General features: G+C 34.4%; 1 protein-coding gene and 1 pseudogene across 1 annotated transcript; both read right to left on the minus strand.

Moving 5' to 3' along the window:
* Positions 1 to 259: 259 nt before the first annotated feature.
* Positions 260 to 1536, minus strand: LOC118734300. Its single transcript, XM_036464016.1, has 3 exons — positions 1490 to 1536; positions 1185 to 1412; positions 260 to 1106 (listed from the first exon to the last, which is right to left on the minus strand). Exons 1-3 carry the CDS (start codon positions 1511 to 1513, stop codon positions 309 to 311), a joined length of 1050 nt encoding a protein of 349 aa, XP_036319909.1. The 5' UTR covers positions 1514 to 1536; the 3' UTR covers positions 260 to 308.
* A 3403-nt stretch (positions 1537 to 4939) lies between these two features.
* The window catches only part of LOC118756796, a 19068-nt pseudogene continuing 5221 nt past the window's right edge, over positions 4940 to 18786 (minus strand).

Genomic DNA, 18786 nt, shown 5'->3' on the forward strand with positions numbered 1-18786 from the left:
TAACCGATGTGAGAAATAAACAAGTAATTTTTAGCAAAAAAAAAACCGACTTCACCTCTTAGGTGTCAAAAAATCAATTTTCACTTTTTGGTTGATTCGGATGGAAGATGAGATGCTTTTTCACGTGGTGAAAAGCAGAAAATCCTAACTTGATTAGAAGTGTACTAAAAATGTAGAGAAAGAAGAGTAAAAATACGACAAAATATAATTTATTGGTAATGAACAAAATACATTGAATTATAAGCTATAAAGACATGATTATACACTAGAAAACGTATTATGGGCCAAAAATAATAATGCTGAGTAGTTTATGTATTTTTCTTTGTTGTCGTTTTCCTTGAGATCTTTTTACGTGTTGATCCTGAGGAAGATGGACCTGGGTCCTCGTCTGGTTTGAGAACATCTTCACTAGTTTTTGCCTTCCGTTTCTTCGATGGCAAATCTTTCGGCAATGGAGCCACAATATCTACTTTAGATATATCCGAAACTAAGCTGCGAAGATTGTGATAGATGTACCACTGACGTTCCAAAGATAAACCGGCTGGTTGTATAACTTTCGGCATTTCAGGATCGATAGGTTTTAACAGAAGCTTAAAGGACTGCACTTCTTCACTGTCTGCGAATTTCTTTGTTTTTACACAATCTGTAGAGATTATGAAATGATGGAATTGCGTTATTCCAACAAGTGACTTGTACAGTTGTTTAAAATAGCTGTCCCATTCATACCAGACGACTTTTTCAGCCGATACAGCTTTATTATAACCCCCAGGTGATGATGCCTCGACACACTGCAGTAAATCTGCACACGTGTCGATGTTACTGACGGCATACTTACTTTTGAAAATATCGAAGTAACGATCAGGCGCGAACTTAGTGTGCCCGGTAAGTAGAAAATTGAATAAAATAGTTTTGTTAAGACCCCGAGCCAAACACCATTGCAGATATGATAGTACAGTGTTATTCTTATTCTGCCCAACACAATTGTCACAGAAAAGAACGAGTGTTTCAATGTCTTTATAGTAGGTTTGCAGGTGATAATGCAGGATGCTCACAACACAGTTAGGTCCTTTACCAACGTCATCTTTTTCGTCTTTCATGTAATTGTACTGTAAAAAAAAAAATTTAAGTAAGATCCTGTAAAGGCGAGCAATTTGAGTTCCTATGATTCAGTTTGAAATTCTAACCTGAACTTTTTGTTTTTCGTCTGTAATTCCGAAGACTCCGCACTTCTTGGTTGCTTTGAAGTATGCTGTACCAGGTTGTTGTGGACTGACAGGGTAGTGAACGGTTTGGGCAAAATCAAATGACTCGTTGATTTCGGGCTCGGTGGAGGTGATCAAGAAATTGATTAAGCTTCTGTGCGCGTTCAATGTCAGTAACACCTTTGGCTTGCGCAATCGATATTGTGTTTCCTATTAAAAGAAAAAATACTGAATTTAATCTCAACGTTTGATACAACTATAAAATGAGAAAATAATGAGCTACTTACCACGGCAGACATCGCAGAGATCATCCGCAGGTTTCATAACTGTAACATGGGGTATGTATTTAGACCATATCCGTCGAAAACTGCAATTACTCATCTTCAATTCGTCATCACTGAGTGAAGAAATGTATTTTCGATAAATTGAGGACTTCGTCTCGCTGGATAGCAGTTTCATTATCCGAAAATCCTTAAATTTTGGGAGTCGTCCGGGCAGTGGAAGAGCCATTAAATCGGCTATAGACTCGATGAATTTAACAGCTTTTTCGATGTCAGCCGGTTTAAATGACTTTGGATGTGTACTCGGTTTATTTGCCAGTCCGTGTTGGCGCACTGTTACACCCTGTGCGTGAAAATGACGTACTAAATTTTCGTAACGCTTCGTCGTACAGGCATGTACAAAAAGGAAAAACGAACGACAAACAGGTACTCTGTAGAAGGTAAATTGAATTCTATGCCTCATAACTTCTGTATCCTGTCTCTGTCCATATTTCTTCCGCCCAGCAAGCTTTGCGTATACACTTTCTAGCTTTTCGTTACTCATAATTCCAGCTTCGATGTGACTTAGTATCACTAAATCAAGTTCATTTTTCGACATCTCTAAACAATTGTTCCGCGTACTCTCGATCATTTCCCGTGGTATCAGTGTATGGCATTCATTATTACAACAATCTTTTGACAGAAATTTTGTTACCAGCTCCTCCTCCTTTACATCAACAACATACAGGCCCATCTTAACAAAAGTTTGTTCGGTATCATCTTCTGTCTGAGATACACATACTTCCTCTTCATCATCATCGCTCTCTTCATAGTTTTCATCATCGTTTTCATCATCCTTTTCATGGAAATATTATCCGTATACGGCACTGAACTCCTCATCAACACTCACGTTTCATTTCATGCGAAATGCGAAGACGATAATCAACAGAAACAGTAAACGTCACTTCTTCAGTGTTACTTTTTTAAATGTTCCACACTAGCAACTTACACGATGAACTATAATAATATTCCGACCAACAACAACACTTACTGGACCAACAACAACACTTACTGGACGTCCGGCGCGGAGAACAATTAACGAGATAATGAGAAACTGACGAAACGAGTTGCTTACTTTTCACAGCTTTTTCACAGAAAACTAGTTTTCGCACGTAAGCTCCCTTTTCGTAGACCAGGTCACATATATATATCTCATGATCCACTGATCGGATCTTAGCCACATTAGTCTGAGACACTACCTTTCCGATGCAAAAAGACGTGGTCCAAAGTTATGCGGTAACATACATAAAAAAAAAAGATTCCGACGAACTGATAACCTCCTCCTTTTTTGGAAGTCGGTTAAAAAGCGATTTGAAAACAAGTTCGAGTCAATACACTTTTGAATTTCTGAACGTATTGAAAGTTTGTTTATGCTTCCGTTTTGAATCACAGCGAACTGGGTCAAAGCGCTTTATGTGTTGGTATAAACAAGGTATGTGTGCGTGGAAATCATTGCTCCGCTACCGCTGTTCGAATATGGGTGAAACACGCGTGTGTTCACAGAGCGCTCAGTAAGCTATGGCATGTCGATCACTGCGCTAGGTAGAGAAAGAAAAGTGTGTGCAGTATATCCAGTAAACAAACTTAGCTGTTTTTTCACCAAATTTGGTCCCCATAAAGGACTAGTGTTGAAAGCAACGCTTTTTCGGCAATAAGGGTGTTGTGCAGCAATTCAAGGTGGTGAAAATTATTTTAGCACTAGAGAAATGGATAGTAAAATATTTCAGAGCGCTTGAACATCTCAGGTTTAACCGAAATATAAATGTATTTAGAATATTTATTAACCGACTTCCAAAAAAGGAGGAGGTTATCAGTTCGTCGGAATATTTTTTTTTTTTTTTTTTGTTGTATGTATGTTACCGCATAACTTTTGACCACGTCAACCGATTTCGATTTGCATCGGAAAGGTAGTGTCTCAGAGGTGGTCCCATACAAATCTGGTTAAGATCCGATCAGCGGATCATGAGATATATATATATATATTTTTTTTTATATGGGAGTTGATGTCGGTTTTTTTTTGCTAAAAATTACTTGTTATTTTACTGTGTCGAAGTTATGGGAGCGATTTATTCACATGGAATTGGAAACAGGGCTGATGATATACTTTAAATAAATTGTGAATCTGCGAAAATATCTTTTCAGCATATGAATATACTTCTTAACTTTTTACGAAAATTTACATACAGGCTCGAGATTATGCCAGTAACTTTCAAATACAGTATATTTTGCTTAGCTGCACATCCTTCCTTGCACGAAAAACTTGTGCACGTAACCGAAAAAGGCACTTAAGCGAATTTTCTTTACTACTTCAATGAGGAAGGTATCCGAATCCCTATGAAACCAAATATTGGCGGAGCACTTACCATGTAGAAATTACTGCAAGCGAAATTTTTACCGAGTGTTATCTAATTATCTATATAACTACATAAATTGATAGCCATTTTCGTTGTTCTGCGAGATGAGCAAAATAAATAAAAGGTTGTAAAGTTAGGTAATTGTAGGGCCAGTGCAGGTAAACCTAATACTTTCATTGATAATATTGATAATATTGATTGATATTGATGATACTAGTCGCACAATTTTTAAGGCAGGTATCGCCAATGTGCAGGTTAACAGTTTTTTGGATATCTTCTTTAGTTTCCGAGTAATTGACTAAAATGTTTTCGGTAATTTGGTACAAATTACGTTAGTAATGCTGTCGTACTAAACTAATCAAGATCTTTCAAATAGCGTCATCTGTTTTTAAATATCTGCTTTAGTTTCCGACATATTCAGCCTTATCATGAGTTTAATTTTCTCGAACCGAGTCACCTTTTCACTTTTCGTTTCCGTGTATTCACTACGGGTGGGTGAAAAAAATTCTGGCGAAACTCACGATTAGGCTGATTAGTAAAATGCATCGCTAATTAACAAAAAAAGTTTAGCTTGTATATTTATCTCTCTAACGCATTAATTCTATATACGTCAAGACCAACGCCCGACGCCGTTATGTCTGTATTTAATAACGGCTCTATGACAAAATATTCAAGAAATGTGTTCGTAGATTTTTATTTACTTCATTTCATACATTAATATTGATCTGATTCTTTTTAATAAGTACCAGGAATAAATATTTAACAAAAAACTATTTCGCTTAAGCTGAACCAACTTTTAGTTGCTCGTAGCTAATTTTGGAAATATTTTCATAGACGGTAAATGCAACCCTGGTTGCATCATTAATGAGCTGAAAACCCAAAAAAAATAATTAAATTTGTGGATTGGAGCCTTTTGAAATGGCCTTTAGATACGGCAATGGAATTTCGACACTATTCAAGGAATCGCGAATATAAGTTGCCTTCCGTTTGGCATATTTGCGGATAAACCTTCAAAAAGTTAAAAAAAAAAAAATACTCCACCTTGTACACCAAAAAAATTTCTTTAAACTTTGTGCGGCAGTTTGTTGATCTTATCTTCACGGTTACCGAAATCACCAACCTCAACGTAGTGATTAGCCCTCTTGCGCCAGCCGCCGGTTGGTGTTGAGCTTGAATGGCCAGAGGAAGTTGGAGGCTTTCTTGAAGTGGGATCCAACAGTGAATATTTCGTGCGCCAAATAATCAACGCACTGAATATCGTGTGCTTTGCGCAATTTGCGTTCGATCACAAAGTTGTCAGAGATTGAGACACGTTGATGGTTGTGCTTGACAATTCCACGTTTGTAGATCAATTCACGAACTGATTTAAGATTTGGATAACCTCATGTGATATAGGGTTCGGCAATGCGTAACATATTAATGGTTCAATTTGATGAACAAACCGTGGTTAATGTGGCGAAAACGGAACAACAGTAAAACTTTACGCACTTTTGGTGCAACTTTGTTGATACCGCGGATACAGATCACAAAAGTCAATTTGTCTTCTGCAGGCACGTAGAATGGGCCGCGTTTCTTTGCCAGACGGCGCACAGTGCGTAATTTTGGCGATTTAGGGGAAGGAAAATCATAGCTCCCACAATTTTGACTCTAGAATATATTTTTTTTAGTTATGTACTTCTAATAGACTGTATAATTACGCTTTCAAAGGATGTGGGTGATTCCATAAGTCTAATATTTTATATGGGCATTTTCAGGGGAGGGTCTTTATAGTCAAAAATTAAAAGTGATATATCTCCGTTAGGTACATTGTTGCCGCGAATAATTTTTAGCGGTAGCCAAATTACGTTAAAAAAAGGGCTAAAAAAGAGCTAAAAAAGTCGTTGTGGCTAAAAATGGTAGCAAAATTTTTTTTACTTACATATACTTATATAAGTATACGCGCAAACATTTTCAGTAAGTAATGGTATAGAAAATCACTGAACTCTAGAAAAAATGCTCATACTTTATCTAACCAAAAACCTTTTTGTATAAAAGGGGAAGTATACGACACCAACTTGCTGGCTCCATCAAGTGATTGTACAATCAGGCTCGAATCATATAACTTACCAGCATGCTGGTACAACATTTATTTCTTTACAAATGAGGTCGAGGAAAGATCGAAATAATTGGAGCCGAAATTTCATAATTTTTATAACATTTTGTTAATTATTATTTTTTTTTTTTAATTCACAACTGCAATATCGTGAACTTAATCTTCCACAAACACGGCTTTGACCCATATAGTGCAAGAAATTTCCGCCAAAATACTTTTGACTTAGAAAATTGAGCTAATTTCACCACTCACGACACCAGCATGCTGGTAAAATCATACAATTTTCAAATAGTTTTTGAAGTCGCGCCAGCAGCTTGAACAATCACACCACAAGAACATACACGGTCAATCGACTTGATGGGCCATTTAACAAATTAAGCATATTAAGGGCCGTAAACTTATCTATTTTAAACTATAGTTAAATCGTTAATAGATAAGTTAACAGCCCTAACACTTTTACAGTATGTATGTATAAAATCTTAAGAAACATACAATACGTATATGTATACATGTCAGTCTTTCTTAGTTTAAAAATTCATCTCTTACATAAATGAAAAAAAAAATATTAGATCAAATTAAGCATACTATACAACTTTTTAATGCCAAGTATGAATAAATTCTCCAAAGGGCTAAAAAAAGGGCTAGAGGCAATTTTAAATTTATGTAGCCAAAAAAAGTATGTGGTAGCTAAATCTAGCCACCAAAGGGTTAAAACGGCAACACTGGTTAGGTATGGTCGAATCTGGGTTATTTTTTCCACGTATATTCGTTGCATGTGCAGGAATATTTTTGCAAAAAATTTACTCGTTAGGTGGCGCCGGGGTCGAAATTTTTTGAAAGCCCGTATTTATAGACTGATTTTGTTAAGATTTGCGATATGTATTAGATACATAGTAAGCAATATATTCACAAAAAATATAAATATAATTATATAATTTGATTTCTAATATCTTCGCACCATTTTGGCTGAGTTTTCACCTTTTGCATTAACTAAAGTGTTGTACAAGAACTAAGTATACAAAAATCAAAACAAAAAAAAAGAAAACCTAAATTATTATTTGTGTTTCTTCACCTTAAGGTCGATCGACCGTTTCGCTCGATACCATAGAACGAATAAGCTAAGCTTCTCCTCCAATTTGTGGTGGGCGTCCTGCTGTTATAAAACAAATGAAGAGACCTAACCACTCAGCCACAGCGGGAATAAAGGGTCTCGAATAAAACTTCATATGACAGTTGGCGTGATACATTTTATTGTTTTTAAGAGATTAGCCAACACTCTTTAAGCCCCTTGCAGAAATATTGGCACCGTTGTTTTACTTGCCTAATTTCGGCATCAGTAATCTGCGGTTTTCGATCGTCACACCAAGCCTGCACGTATTTGATGACAGCCGCATTCTTCGCTCCCACCACGAACCCGCCATTCACCCATATTTCAAAAAGTTCTCTTTTTATTTTATTCGTTAATTTTGAGCTCCAGGCCGGTTATTAAATAAAACATAGATTTTGGTAGTTTTATTTTTTACATTTATTGCTGTCGTTATTTCGCCTTCAATCTTTTTATGAGATTTGTAGCTGCCATGACTCAAAATAAGAAAAATCCCAATGACTAAATTTTTGTCACCAAAAATACCAAAAACCCGATTTTTTTTAACCAAAGGTTGACTTTAACAGGCCTATTCTGCGTTGGCAACAAAAATTTTGTTACCGGTTAGTAAAATTACTGTAAATTTTTAAACCCTTTTCGTATTCTCCACACTCTTGTAACTGGTAAATTTTGTTACCATCTCATGAGCAGGTAACAAAATATTGCCCCGTGAAATATGCAATACCAGAATTTACACAAAACTCCATAGCTGAATTGCTGAATAAATTAAAACGTTACCAAGGTAAATAGAATTGCGGTTGCAAGAAGTGGTGACAACTGTTGGTAACAAAATTAGCTTGTTACAAAATGTTCGGCTACAAGCAGAATAGGCCGGTACATCGACTTTTTTTTGAATTGTGCAATTTTGTGCAAATTCTTACTATTGGCCCTTGATATACAGATGTCCAGTTAAAGGTTCCTGAAGAGATCCAAATGTCACACGCTGTCAAACAATTTATATGCTTATATGAAAAAAGCGAAATCCCATTTTTTTGTTTAATCTAAAGGAGCGCAATTGATATGTAAGATTGACGTTTAAAATTTCAAAATAATGTTTTTAATTAAGTTTACAATGTGTAAAATGCAAAGTATACCCAAGACTGCAGTCTCGTTATGAAATGAGACGGATACGACCACTGATTGATAAAGGCCGGAAAACTGGCGATTTTCGTTCGTCAAAACAGGCATGTTTGCAAAAGCTCAGAATTCTTCCAGGTGATCTTCTAACAATTGGGGACCGATTTTCTATTATATCAGACATCCATACGCAAACATATCGTATCTGAACTTTTTTTTACCAACTTCGATTTTCCTTCCCCTAAATCGCCCAAATTAGGCACTGTGCGGCGCAACTTATTCTCACGGCGTCCATCACGGAGATATTTTGCTTGGTATTTCTCAGCATGCACCAAGCTTTCACGTTTGCGGAGTGCAATCACAGCCAAACGCTTTAGTTTACGCTTGATCAGGGTAGCACGTTTGCTGAGCTGCTTCTTTCTGAACTTCAGCTACGACTCGGGGACAGCAGGCAGCTTCCTGGAAGGTTGTTTGCCCTTTGCTTCGGGCTTCTTACCGGCCGTGGTGGCAGTCATCTTAACTTGTATGTAATTTTAAGTAAACCTAATATTCAGCCAATTTACACGATGACTTTCCACCCTGGGTGGAAAGTCATGCGTGTCGAGCTTGTTGGCAAGAAGTGTAGCGAAGTCTGCGGGGTAGGCAAGAGCGCACGGTGAGCGAAATCGAGGGGTTTTTTTGACGATTCGCTTTTATCGAGCTCACTTTTTCGTATTTTTGCTTTGAGTTCGCCTTAAAAATGAGGACGAAAGAGTTGACCAAAGAAAATTTTACGCTTAAATGTCAAAAATAAGCAAGAAACGCCGCAAAGAAAAAGTCATCGTGTAAATGCACGAGGATTTTCGAAGACTTCTTTAAAAGGGAACGTGCCAAAAACGCAGGGTGAAAAGTCGTCGTGTAAATTGGCTCATTCAGTGGCAATGCGCAGAGCGTTCCGAGTAGCAAAATTAATTTGTATCAAATATAACATAAAAGGGTGGTTATAATACACTTTTTAATATTATTAATCAGAGTACATACATTATATGGTATTTCTTTCAAAAATTAATGCACTATATGCATATTTTTTTTTAATGTTCCTTAAGTTTCTTTCATTGGTGCTGAAAAGCAACCATGCGTGTAAGAAATTGTGTGCTACCTAAAATTTCAACTCTGGAAACTTTATCCCCATAAAGGACTTCACCACAGTTTTTTTTTACTGGATATACTGAGGTTTCAGTTTTGCCATCGCCGCGAGTTGTTTCGGTGTGCGCATAGTTATTTAAAAATGTAAACTTTGATGCCAACCGGGGTTTCTCAGTGGATATATAATTCATGTGAATTATAATTTGAAAGTATCTATTTAGCCAAGGAAAAAGCAAAGCAGTATACTTAAACCAGCACTTCCAGCAGATATTGACCTGGGTTTTCGCACGACTATTCCTATTTCATCGTTTCTTTTCAGGAAATTCTTACCACCATATACATATGTATTATTTACACTAGTAACTATTTATATAAATATGTATGTATTTTTTATGCTTAATATATGCAAATAAAAGAAGAAAGTAAACACAACAACGATCGAGTAATTTTTTATTTGTGTCAAACTGAAACTTTTTTTCCAATAATAAACGGTTAGCTGATTCACGTCTACAGCAAGTTCACAAAATTAATTGAAAACTTGTATAAACAACAATGATTTTATTCAACTAACAATATTATCCAATCAAGGTAGTCGTTTTGTAATTATTAACAAATATACATTTGTCCCAACTAAAAGTCTCAAGTAAATTGCAGACTTTCGTGAACTAGATATTTATTTCGCCATATCCAACCATGCCACTTGGTCACTATAGCCAAATCATGGTAATTATAACTAAACCTTTTTCTGAGTGTATGGGGCACCTCACGTCAAATGTCCCAAGCGCGCTGAGCGGTGCAAAACAAGCTACTTTTCGACTAGCTGGGAAGCACACAGAAAATAATTCGAAAACTATGATTTCTATAGATTTGTGTACGGGCTATACGATGGTACTATGCGTTTTCCAAAATTTTCCCATTTTCATGGTGAAAATTCTGAACGAAAATTTTATTTGTAATTTTTCTCAATTATGGTCATTTTTAATATTGTTTTTAGTTATCTCAATCGAAAGATCAAGTCTTTTTACATAGAAGTCGTTAATAAAAAAGGGACTTTTTTTACTTATCCGAGTTATAAAGCCTTTTAGAGCGCGCTAATCTGCTAACCGTGCAGGTCATAATAATATTGTTATAGCTTTGCTGTTTGATGTTTAAATCTGAAACTTTCGCAAAAACTTCCTTAGATAGTCGTCTACTATACTGTTTTAAAACAAGAAATTGTTTCCAAACTTTATAACACAACTTTTGCATTTGGAAACAAACGCCCTCTTAATTCTCATAAAAAAGTTAGTTTTATTTATACTGAGTATTAAGAAGTGGGATTCAATTTAAATTCTTTGGAATAGTGTGTAGTTTATTGTGTGAAAATTCCAAATCGATCGATACACAAACGACTGAGATATGGCGAGTTTAAATGCCAATTTTGTTACAATTATCAGCAAGAATCAGTTCTGCTCAATAATAAAATTTCAAACAACGCCACTCTGTAGCTTGTGAAAAGTTTGTACGACTGATCACTGGATGGTGCTATCTAGAAATTTTTATAGAGAATAAGTTCAGGCCAATAAAAAATTTCCAAAAAACTCCACTCTGTAAGTTCTGAACACATTGAAAACGACGAGCTACCGACCACAGCTTCCAATTTGTCATCTTTATTATCTAAGCGCTTTGTCGATGGCGACATGATTTCTTTGAACGCGGCAGCGACATCATGAATTTGTATGAGTTTGACATAAAAGAAGAGGAAGAACCTTATCTGTCGCCAGAAAAATAGAAATAGATCTAATCTGGCCACAGCCGTCGCGTAGCCCGGTCGTCGCCAAAATAATTATCTACATAAGAGTACGTGTTAAAATAATTTGACAGCTGTGGTTTGTAGCTCGTCGTTTTCATTGTGTTCGGGCTAGTAAGGTTGTACCTGTAGCTGAGTGCGCAAAGATGCTACAATTAATTGCGGCCAAGAGTGTACAGGTTCAAATCTCATTTTATTTTCGCTTTTTTTTTAATTATAAAAAGTATCTGTGAAGTGCACAACGAAAAAAAACGTGGTTCGCTTACAGGTTACATGTTAATACTACAAGTACTAGGACAAAGTTACACAGCGGGAGTCAATCCTAGGACAACTCCATGTTAAATGCGACAGTAGAATGCATGGGTGGTAGATTTGCGAGGTACCGGTATTCGACTCCCGAAAACTGGTGAATTCACTAGTTCTGTACTAGTACTTTCCGCTCCAGGGGAGCGTCTCGTTTTTGTCTGTGAGCTATCAGTAAACAGTCCTAGTCACCAGAAAAGGCTCAACATGATTTTACGTTTACATGTTTGGGGCAACTACCCGCAAGTTGTTTTTATTAATACAGTTCAATTCACAATCAAACAACAACCACATTTTCACTACCATTGCTTATTTTACTACACTTTCTTCAATATAAACGAAAGTACATACCTACATATAATTTAGTGAAAGTTTAAACCTAAATTACGAAAACTGCGTTTAAATTTAACAGCTGGCTGCCATTTGATTGGCGAATCTTAGTTTAGCCGTGTCTAAAATACAGCTGTGCACTGAAAAACTACCACCAGGTCTGAAATCTACCACATATTCGCCTTTTTGAGTAGTTTTATTTTTGCTCGACATACTTTTCTTAATTTTAAGAGCAAACATCGTCAAACACTAAACACTATATTGTAACAAGAATGATATAATACAAGATTCCGCTTTCCCGGTGGCGATGAAATTTTTCAAGTAAAAGTAAACAAAGCCGAATAGGAGGATAAAATAAACTGTAAAATAGTAAATCTTCTCAATAATAAATTTTTCGACAGGAAAATTGGTTTTATTGTGTTAAATTGCAAAATATATGATTTATAAAAAGAATTAATAACGAAAATGTAAAAAAATTGCGATTTTGGTTAAAGTATTGACAATTTCAGTGCATCTAAAGCTTCTGAGGCGTTGTTTACTTTTACTCGAGAAATGTTAAAATCGTCAAATCCCAAGTAGCGGTTTCTGTAACGTGCCACATTTGTTCGCTAAATCGTGATTTGATAATAAGAAAAGCTGGCAGCACTCCGCAAGGTTGCAAAAGTCTCTCAAAATATGTTCGAAAAATATCTTGATATGGAAGGAACTGTCAAGGAAAAAAATTGCCAAAGCTCAACGCAATTTTTAGCATCTTCAATCTTGCACTTTATGATACTAAAATTAAATTTTTTTTTTTAATTCTAATTAAAATGTTTGCAATTTGAGTGAAATCTTGCAGAATTTTTTTAACTTTTGTAAAAATTTTGATCCAAAACCTGAGATCTACCACATTTTTTTGAAATCTACCACATTTTTTGCCAGATTTTACCAGATATAATTTTTTTTAAGTTCATTCACTGGTTCCCACAACAAACATCGAAGTTAAAAAAACTCGGTTATAAAAACGATACATCGATTTTTTCCCGATTTTTTAATTTCTCATCAACTACACGAAATAAAATGTAGCCAGAAATATTTTTTAAACTCGAAAGAACTGGACTCACATATTCGCTACAAATTTAAGTAAATATATATATAGCCACTATGTAACCACGACGTGCCTAAAAATCAAAATTTACCTATCCCAGCGGTATTAATAAAATTATTAATTAATTTAAAAAAGAAAACACATTTTTCCAATTGAAAAATGCTCATTTTAATATACATTGTCGATCAAAAATGGGTGCATGGTGTTTTTTGTTAAATATTTACAATGTTTTTCAAATAAATATGTTTATTTGTTTATAAGAATATGGTTCAAGCTTTAATCAAAACCACTTAAGTCAAACTTTCAAACTTTATACAGAATTTACAAAAATTCAACACATTTTCATCTTAGTTCTGAGCTTTTTTAATCTGAATCTTTAGGAAAAGTGGGTAAAGTAAACAAGTGCAAGTTTTAAGTGGCTAAAGTATTGCGTTGGTTTTTAATGATATTTTTGCAGACGGCTTTTTGCGCTTTTTACCACATTTCTTGTAGAAAAAAATGCGCAAGACCCTAGCTATAATTATGTTGTACTGTAAATAATTCTTATTTATTTGAATATAAAAATTTTGAAATAGAGTTCAGAAAAAAATCTAATCTAAATCTAATCTAGTCCCCAAAGCCAATTTATGTCCTAAGTGATGATTGCAATAGCTTCCGTCGTTTGTTTTGAAAGCATCGATGCATCGCTTGCATCCCTATTCGCAAGGTAATATAAAAGTCATAATATGAATTTTCACAGTGTTCAAAAAAAGTTGGTTGTGGTTTCAAGTTCTCTAAACATTTATTTAAGCTTTTACAGTTTACGACATGCAACAAAACGACAGTATACAACACCTTGCGAACTCCCTAAATTTGTTCTACCATTTCTAGAGGAAATCGATTTGATTTACATAAGCTGCATTTTTTTGTAAGCGAGCGCAAAAGAACGCTCAACTCGGGTAAAATTTCCTTTTAGCTACTTAAGCAACCCTGCTGGTAGCTGGCAAGAAACATGTGATTAATTCAAAGGGATTTAGACACAAAAAACAATAGAAATTAGTAATTATGCGAGGTATTTGCGTAATATATATACTTATTTAAAATATAAATCATGTATTTACGAAAACAAAAATTTCCCTCCACTTTCCCATTAACAATTCACAATAGAGCAGTTTTTTCACTCAACAACACTACTCTTTAGGTCGCGTATGTTTTAACCGACCTGGCTGAACTCGGATAAATAGCCGAGTTTGTGTTGTTGCTTTGCGTGTATTTCGTCATTTGAGCGAGTGTTCTTTTGTAGCTCGGTTGCAAAATAATGGCCCTATATTTGTTCTTGAGATCAGAAAATATGCGCTCAGCAGCAGCGGAGCTAAGTGTCAAGCGTAACCAATTAAAGATAAATGAAAGTAATCCATTATATAGAGTTTTGTTTAATACATTATTTATTTTACTAATTCCCCCCATAAACCTTCAATATCGTCTAAAACCTCAATCTTATCGTCAAACTTTAACAATCGCCATTGCATTAATATTTTTTCTCTGTCGCTAATTTAGTGAAGAAAAATTTACGGAAATACATATTTACATGTAATATATTTTTGTTTAAAAAGGTATCCGAATTTGTACTGAGCACAAAACAGCCCTGTAGTCAAATGTACTAGTTGTAAACTACTTCACAACTAATATGAACCACATGCCCAACTAGTCAGCCAACTATCTTTTTTCCATGCAACCAACTGGTATTTTTAACATGGGGATGTCCTACGAGATGGCAATTGTCAGATTTCGGTCAGAAATATTCCAGTATCAAACTAGTTGAAAATAGACAGAAAAATACTAGTCCAATTATCGACCAAAACCACTACTTTGGGAGTCAAAAAATAAAATGAATTCATGAATATACTATAAAAAACTTTTGATTAAGTACACTTTAATATATCACACATTGCTATTTTGCAGCCTCAGATGTTCCAATAATTGGTGTAAATTTTTTTGACCATTAATTAAAAGCAAAACTAAATACATAAATATTTCCAACTTTCGAACATAAATTTAAATACATTTCTTATAAAAAGTAAAAGGTTTCAGGAACAATAAATACTATATATTTATCTTTTTTAATAATATTGAATCTGCAAAGGAAAAAAGTTAGTTAAAAATAAAATTAATACATCAGTTAATACTTCAGTAATAAAATAAATTAAAATAAATTAAAATATTTTATATAGTATTAAAATAAATTAAATTCATTAACTTTGCACATTTCAGTTTATTCTTTTTAAAAATTTATAAGAGTAACAATTAATCGGTATTTAATCAACTAAACGGTTATCAAAAAAACATGCTTTAATTAATAGTCATTATGAATATTAATCATTATTTAACAGGCCTGGTATAATCAAATACGTACTCAATTTAATGGTTTACAATATACCCAAATAAAGGTTATAATATTTTGTGTACTTTATCGTATTAAACTGTCGAAGTCAAATAAAACAGGGCATGAATAAATAGTTTTGTACTTGGTACAAGTTTGGTCATTTTCGAACTAGTTCGGTTTCTGTCAGGCAATTCTAGTTGTAAACTAGTATTTTTCCTGACTAGTTTGGGATTTCGCTGCAGGGAGTATCCACACGGGCATCGATAACTTAAATTTGTGATACACAATGGCTAGAGGCGTCGCCTCTCGTATCTCGTCGTCTTTCATATATGTATGTACTAGCCGTTGCCCGCTTGCTTCGCGGCGCCTAATAAGATTTTTTGCGTTGGCCAATAGAAAAATAGCGTTAAAAGCAAAGGCGTTCTGTAAAGTACACATTTTTAGTTTAAATTGAAACGAAGCCAAAGGTGCGTAATATTCTTCTATGATCTTGCAACTTCAATATTGGTCCGTAAACCATGTAAGCCAATAAAAGTTCTGATAAGGAAACTAAACCCCCCTTCCCTTACTTACTTACGTCTTACTGCTGTACTAACGGCCAGCGTTGCCAGGTTGACGTTTTTAACGTCATTTGGACGTTTTTTGTATCCCGTTGACGTTTGGACGTTTTTTGTGTAAAAAATTACGTTTTTTAACTTCCCAGTGTAAGTAGAACTGATTTTGAATTACTTTCTAAAAAATCCTTACAAGCTTTGTGTTTTGCAGCAGCTGCTTCAATAGATATTTATTCTTTGGCCACAGATGACTTAAATATGATGCAAACCAAGCGTACGCGCACTTTTTTTTTATCTTGGACTAAGGATCCCGTGTTCAAAGGCTGGTTGTGTAAACACTTGAGGTTACGAGGCTTATTGTAATGCTTGCAATAGGCACATTAAAAGCCAAATCAGGAAAAGCTGATCTATTGCAACACGCACGCTCGCAAAAGCATCAAAAAAGCTGTAGCGGCATAAAAAGTCAGAAAAAACTAGGCGACTTTTTTAAGACTTCATTGAAAATGTAACGAACGCAAAAAAGGCTTAAATTGCTATGCTCCTTCTTAGCAGAACGTAATTTAGCATTTTCGACAACCGACCCCCTAACCAAATGCCTACAAGAAAAACAAATTATTAAAAATCAACGCGATTATTTAGCCCATTCAAACTTTCACATTATTGCCCTGAAATTTAATGCGCTATCAAACTGCATACTCAAAAAAATTCTAAAAAATCTGAATAAAAAGTTGAAAATCTAGCTGAAACTTTACAGATTTTTTATAACTTTTGCACAAAGTTTGAAATGTGGATTTATATTTTGTTTGTTATATAATGAGCTTGGCTTTTATGGAAAAATAATAAACAAAAGAGAAACAGCCAAAATCGATCGAAATGTTGTTGACTTAATCAGCTGGTTACAAGTATATGTATAAAATGATTTTTATATTAACGATCTCAAACCAGTTTACAATGAATTTTAAATGTGCTCTGTCGAAATGACATTTCAATATACCTTACGTACATATCTACATATGTACCTTTGTATGCATCGGCGTAGCCAGAATGAAATGTAGGGGGGGAGCTCGACCCTATTATGCTGGCATTTCAGGGTACTATTTTATATATATATAAGGAAAATTTGAAAGTTAGGGGGGGCTCGAGCACCCCCCTGCCCCTACCTGGCTACGCCTATTTTTGTATGCAATAAAACGTTTAATAAGACGAATTTGTTGTACATTTGTTGTACGCTGCATGTCATGAAATGAATGCGCATTATGAATTTCAATTAGATTTTATAAAATATACAGGGCTCATTTTTAGGAAACGAATTCTTCATCATACAGGTAGCTCACTTTGCGAATTTGAACGAAATCGGTTAATAAATACGACTTTTATAAGTAACTCTACTCCAGCGCCACCAGCGTGTTGTCTAGTAGGCTATAATAGGACCACATATGCAAGATATAACCTCTGACAATTTGACTGGTTTTTGAGTTTAGTCCACATACATATATACATGTACATATGTATATATTTCGAATGAAAAAAAAATCATCATGAAAGTAATAAACGTTTCGAATTTGCATTAACAAAATCGGTTCATAAATAGGTCTTTTATCGAGTCCATTTTTCGCAAATGCTTTTTGAAGTGAAACTTCTTTAGCGGCGGTTGGTTGGTTGGGAGTAAATTGGAAAATTCAACGGAAATTGCACACGGAAATGGTGCAACGGAAATGGTTGGGGCTGAAACACGTGCTTCTTGTGTGTATGCACATGGTATTAATTTAACAAAAATTTGCTAATAAAAGGTTAAAGAATAACACTTAGAAAAAGACCAATACAACAATGAAAGTAAAGGTGAGTACGTACATACGTACATAGATAAAGAAAAGGATAATGGCAAAGGTAAAAATGAAAACAAAAAAAAAGATGCATATAAAGGCAAAAATGAAGACCAAGGTAAATTTAAACACTTTACTTATATACGGGCAAAGGTGGAAGGGGATTATGTAGACGAAGAAAATGATAAATATAAAAGTAAAGATGAAGATAGGGGAAGAAAGATTAAAATAAAGGTTATTAAAGAGGAAAGGATATAGAGAGAGACACAGAGACTCAATCTGGGAACTATTTTGGGATTTTAGAGATTTTAGGGATTCTCGAAACTTATCAATAAAATAATCGATATTTTTATCGGCTTTGTTATCGATATTTTTATCGATTTTGTTATCGAAATTTCTATCGATATTGTTATCAATTTTTGCCATCGATATTTTCGGAACTTATCGATATAATAATCGCTATTTTTATTGATTTGTTGTCGATATTTTTAACTATTTTGTTAGCGATATTTTTTATCGATTTTGTTATCGATATTTATCGATTTTGTTATCGATACTTATCGATTTTTTATCAATTCATTTATCGATATTTATCGATTATGCTATCGATATTTATCGATTTTGTTATTGATAGTTATCGATTTTGTTATCGGTATTTATCGATTTTGTTATCGGTATTTATCGATTTTGTTAACGAAATTTTTTTCGATATTGTTATCAATTTTGCTATCGATTTTTTTATCGATGTTTTTATCGATTTTGGTGTCGATATTTTTCGATATTGCTATTGACATTTATCGATATTGCTATTGATATTTATTATTGAAATTCACCTAAGATTTAACTGCCATCGATGCTATTGATACTGACCATGTACAGTATCGGTCATATCTATAGCACGCCATCTCAAAGTGATATTGTGTGCCACTTATGTTTATTTATTTATTTTTAAGAATTTTCAATTAAAATATAGGTCTTTCTCTAAAAAAACCCATATAAAGCCAAGTTTAACAGTTTGTAGAATACTACAAAAAAGTGCAACAAATTTTCATATAAATTTCAAACTTTTTTCTCGGAAGTGTTAGAATTTTTCTGAATACACAGTTTTAGTCCAATAATGTGCAAGTTTCAAGTGGCTAAAGGTTACCGTTGATTTTTTAGAATTTTTTTCGCCAAAGGTGTTGCGGTTTTCTTCCATATACAAATAAATTGAGTTTAATCATT

This window comes from Rhagoletis pomonella, unplaced genomic scaffold, assembly GCF_013731165.1.
Source record: "Rhagoletis pomonella isolate Grant_MI unplaced genomic scaffold, Rhpom_1.0 Rhpom_scaffold_00002, whole genome shotgun sequence".
Taxonomy (NCBI): Eukaryota; Metazoa; Arthropoda; class Insecta; order Diptera; family Tephritidae; genus Rhagoletis; species Rhagoletis pomonella.

What these genes read in the sequence shown, in the direction of transcription:
- LOC118734300 (XM_036464016.1), bottom strand. Translation starts at nt 1,513, where the DNA reads ATGATCTCTGCGATGTCTGCCGTG. An exon ending in TCTCTGCGATGTCTGCCGTG is followed by an intron (nt 1,413 to 1,489) that starts GTAAGTAGCTCA and finishes TTCTTTTAATAG; the next exon opens with GAAACACAATATCGATTGCG. An exon ending in ACGAAAAACAAAAAGTTCAG is followed by an intron (nt 1,107 to 1,184) that starts GTTAGAATTTCA and finishes TTTTTTTTACAG; the next exon opens with TACAATTACATGAAAGACGA.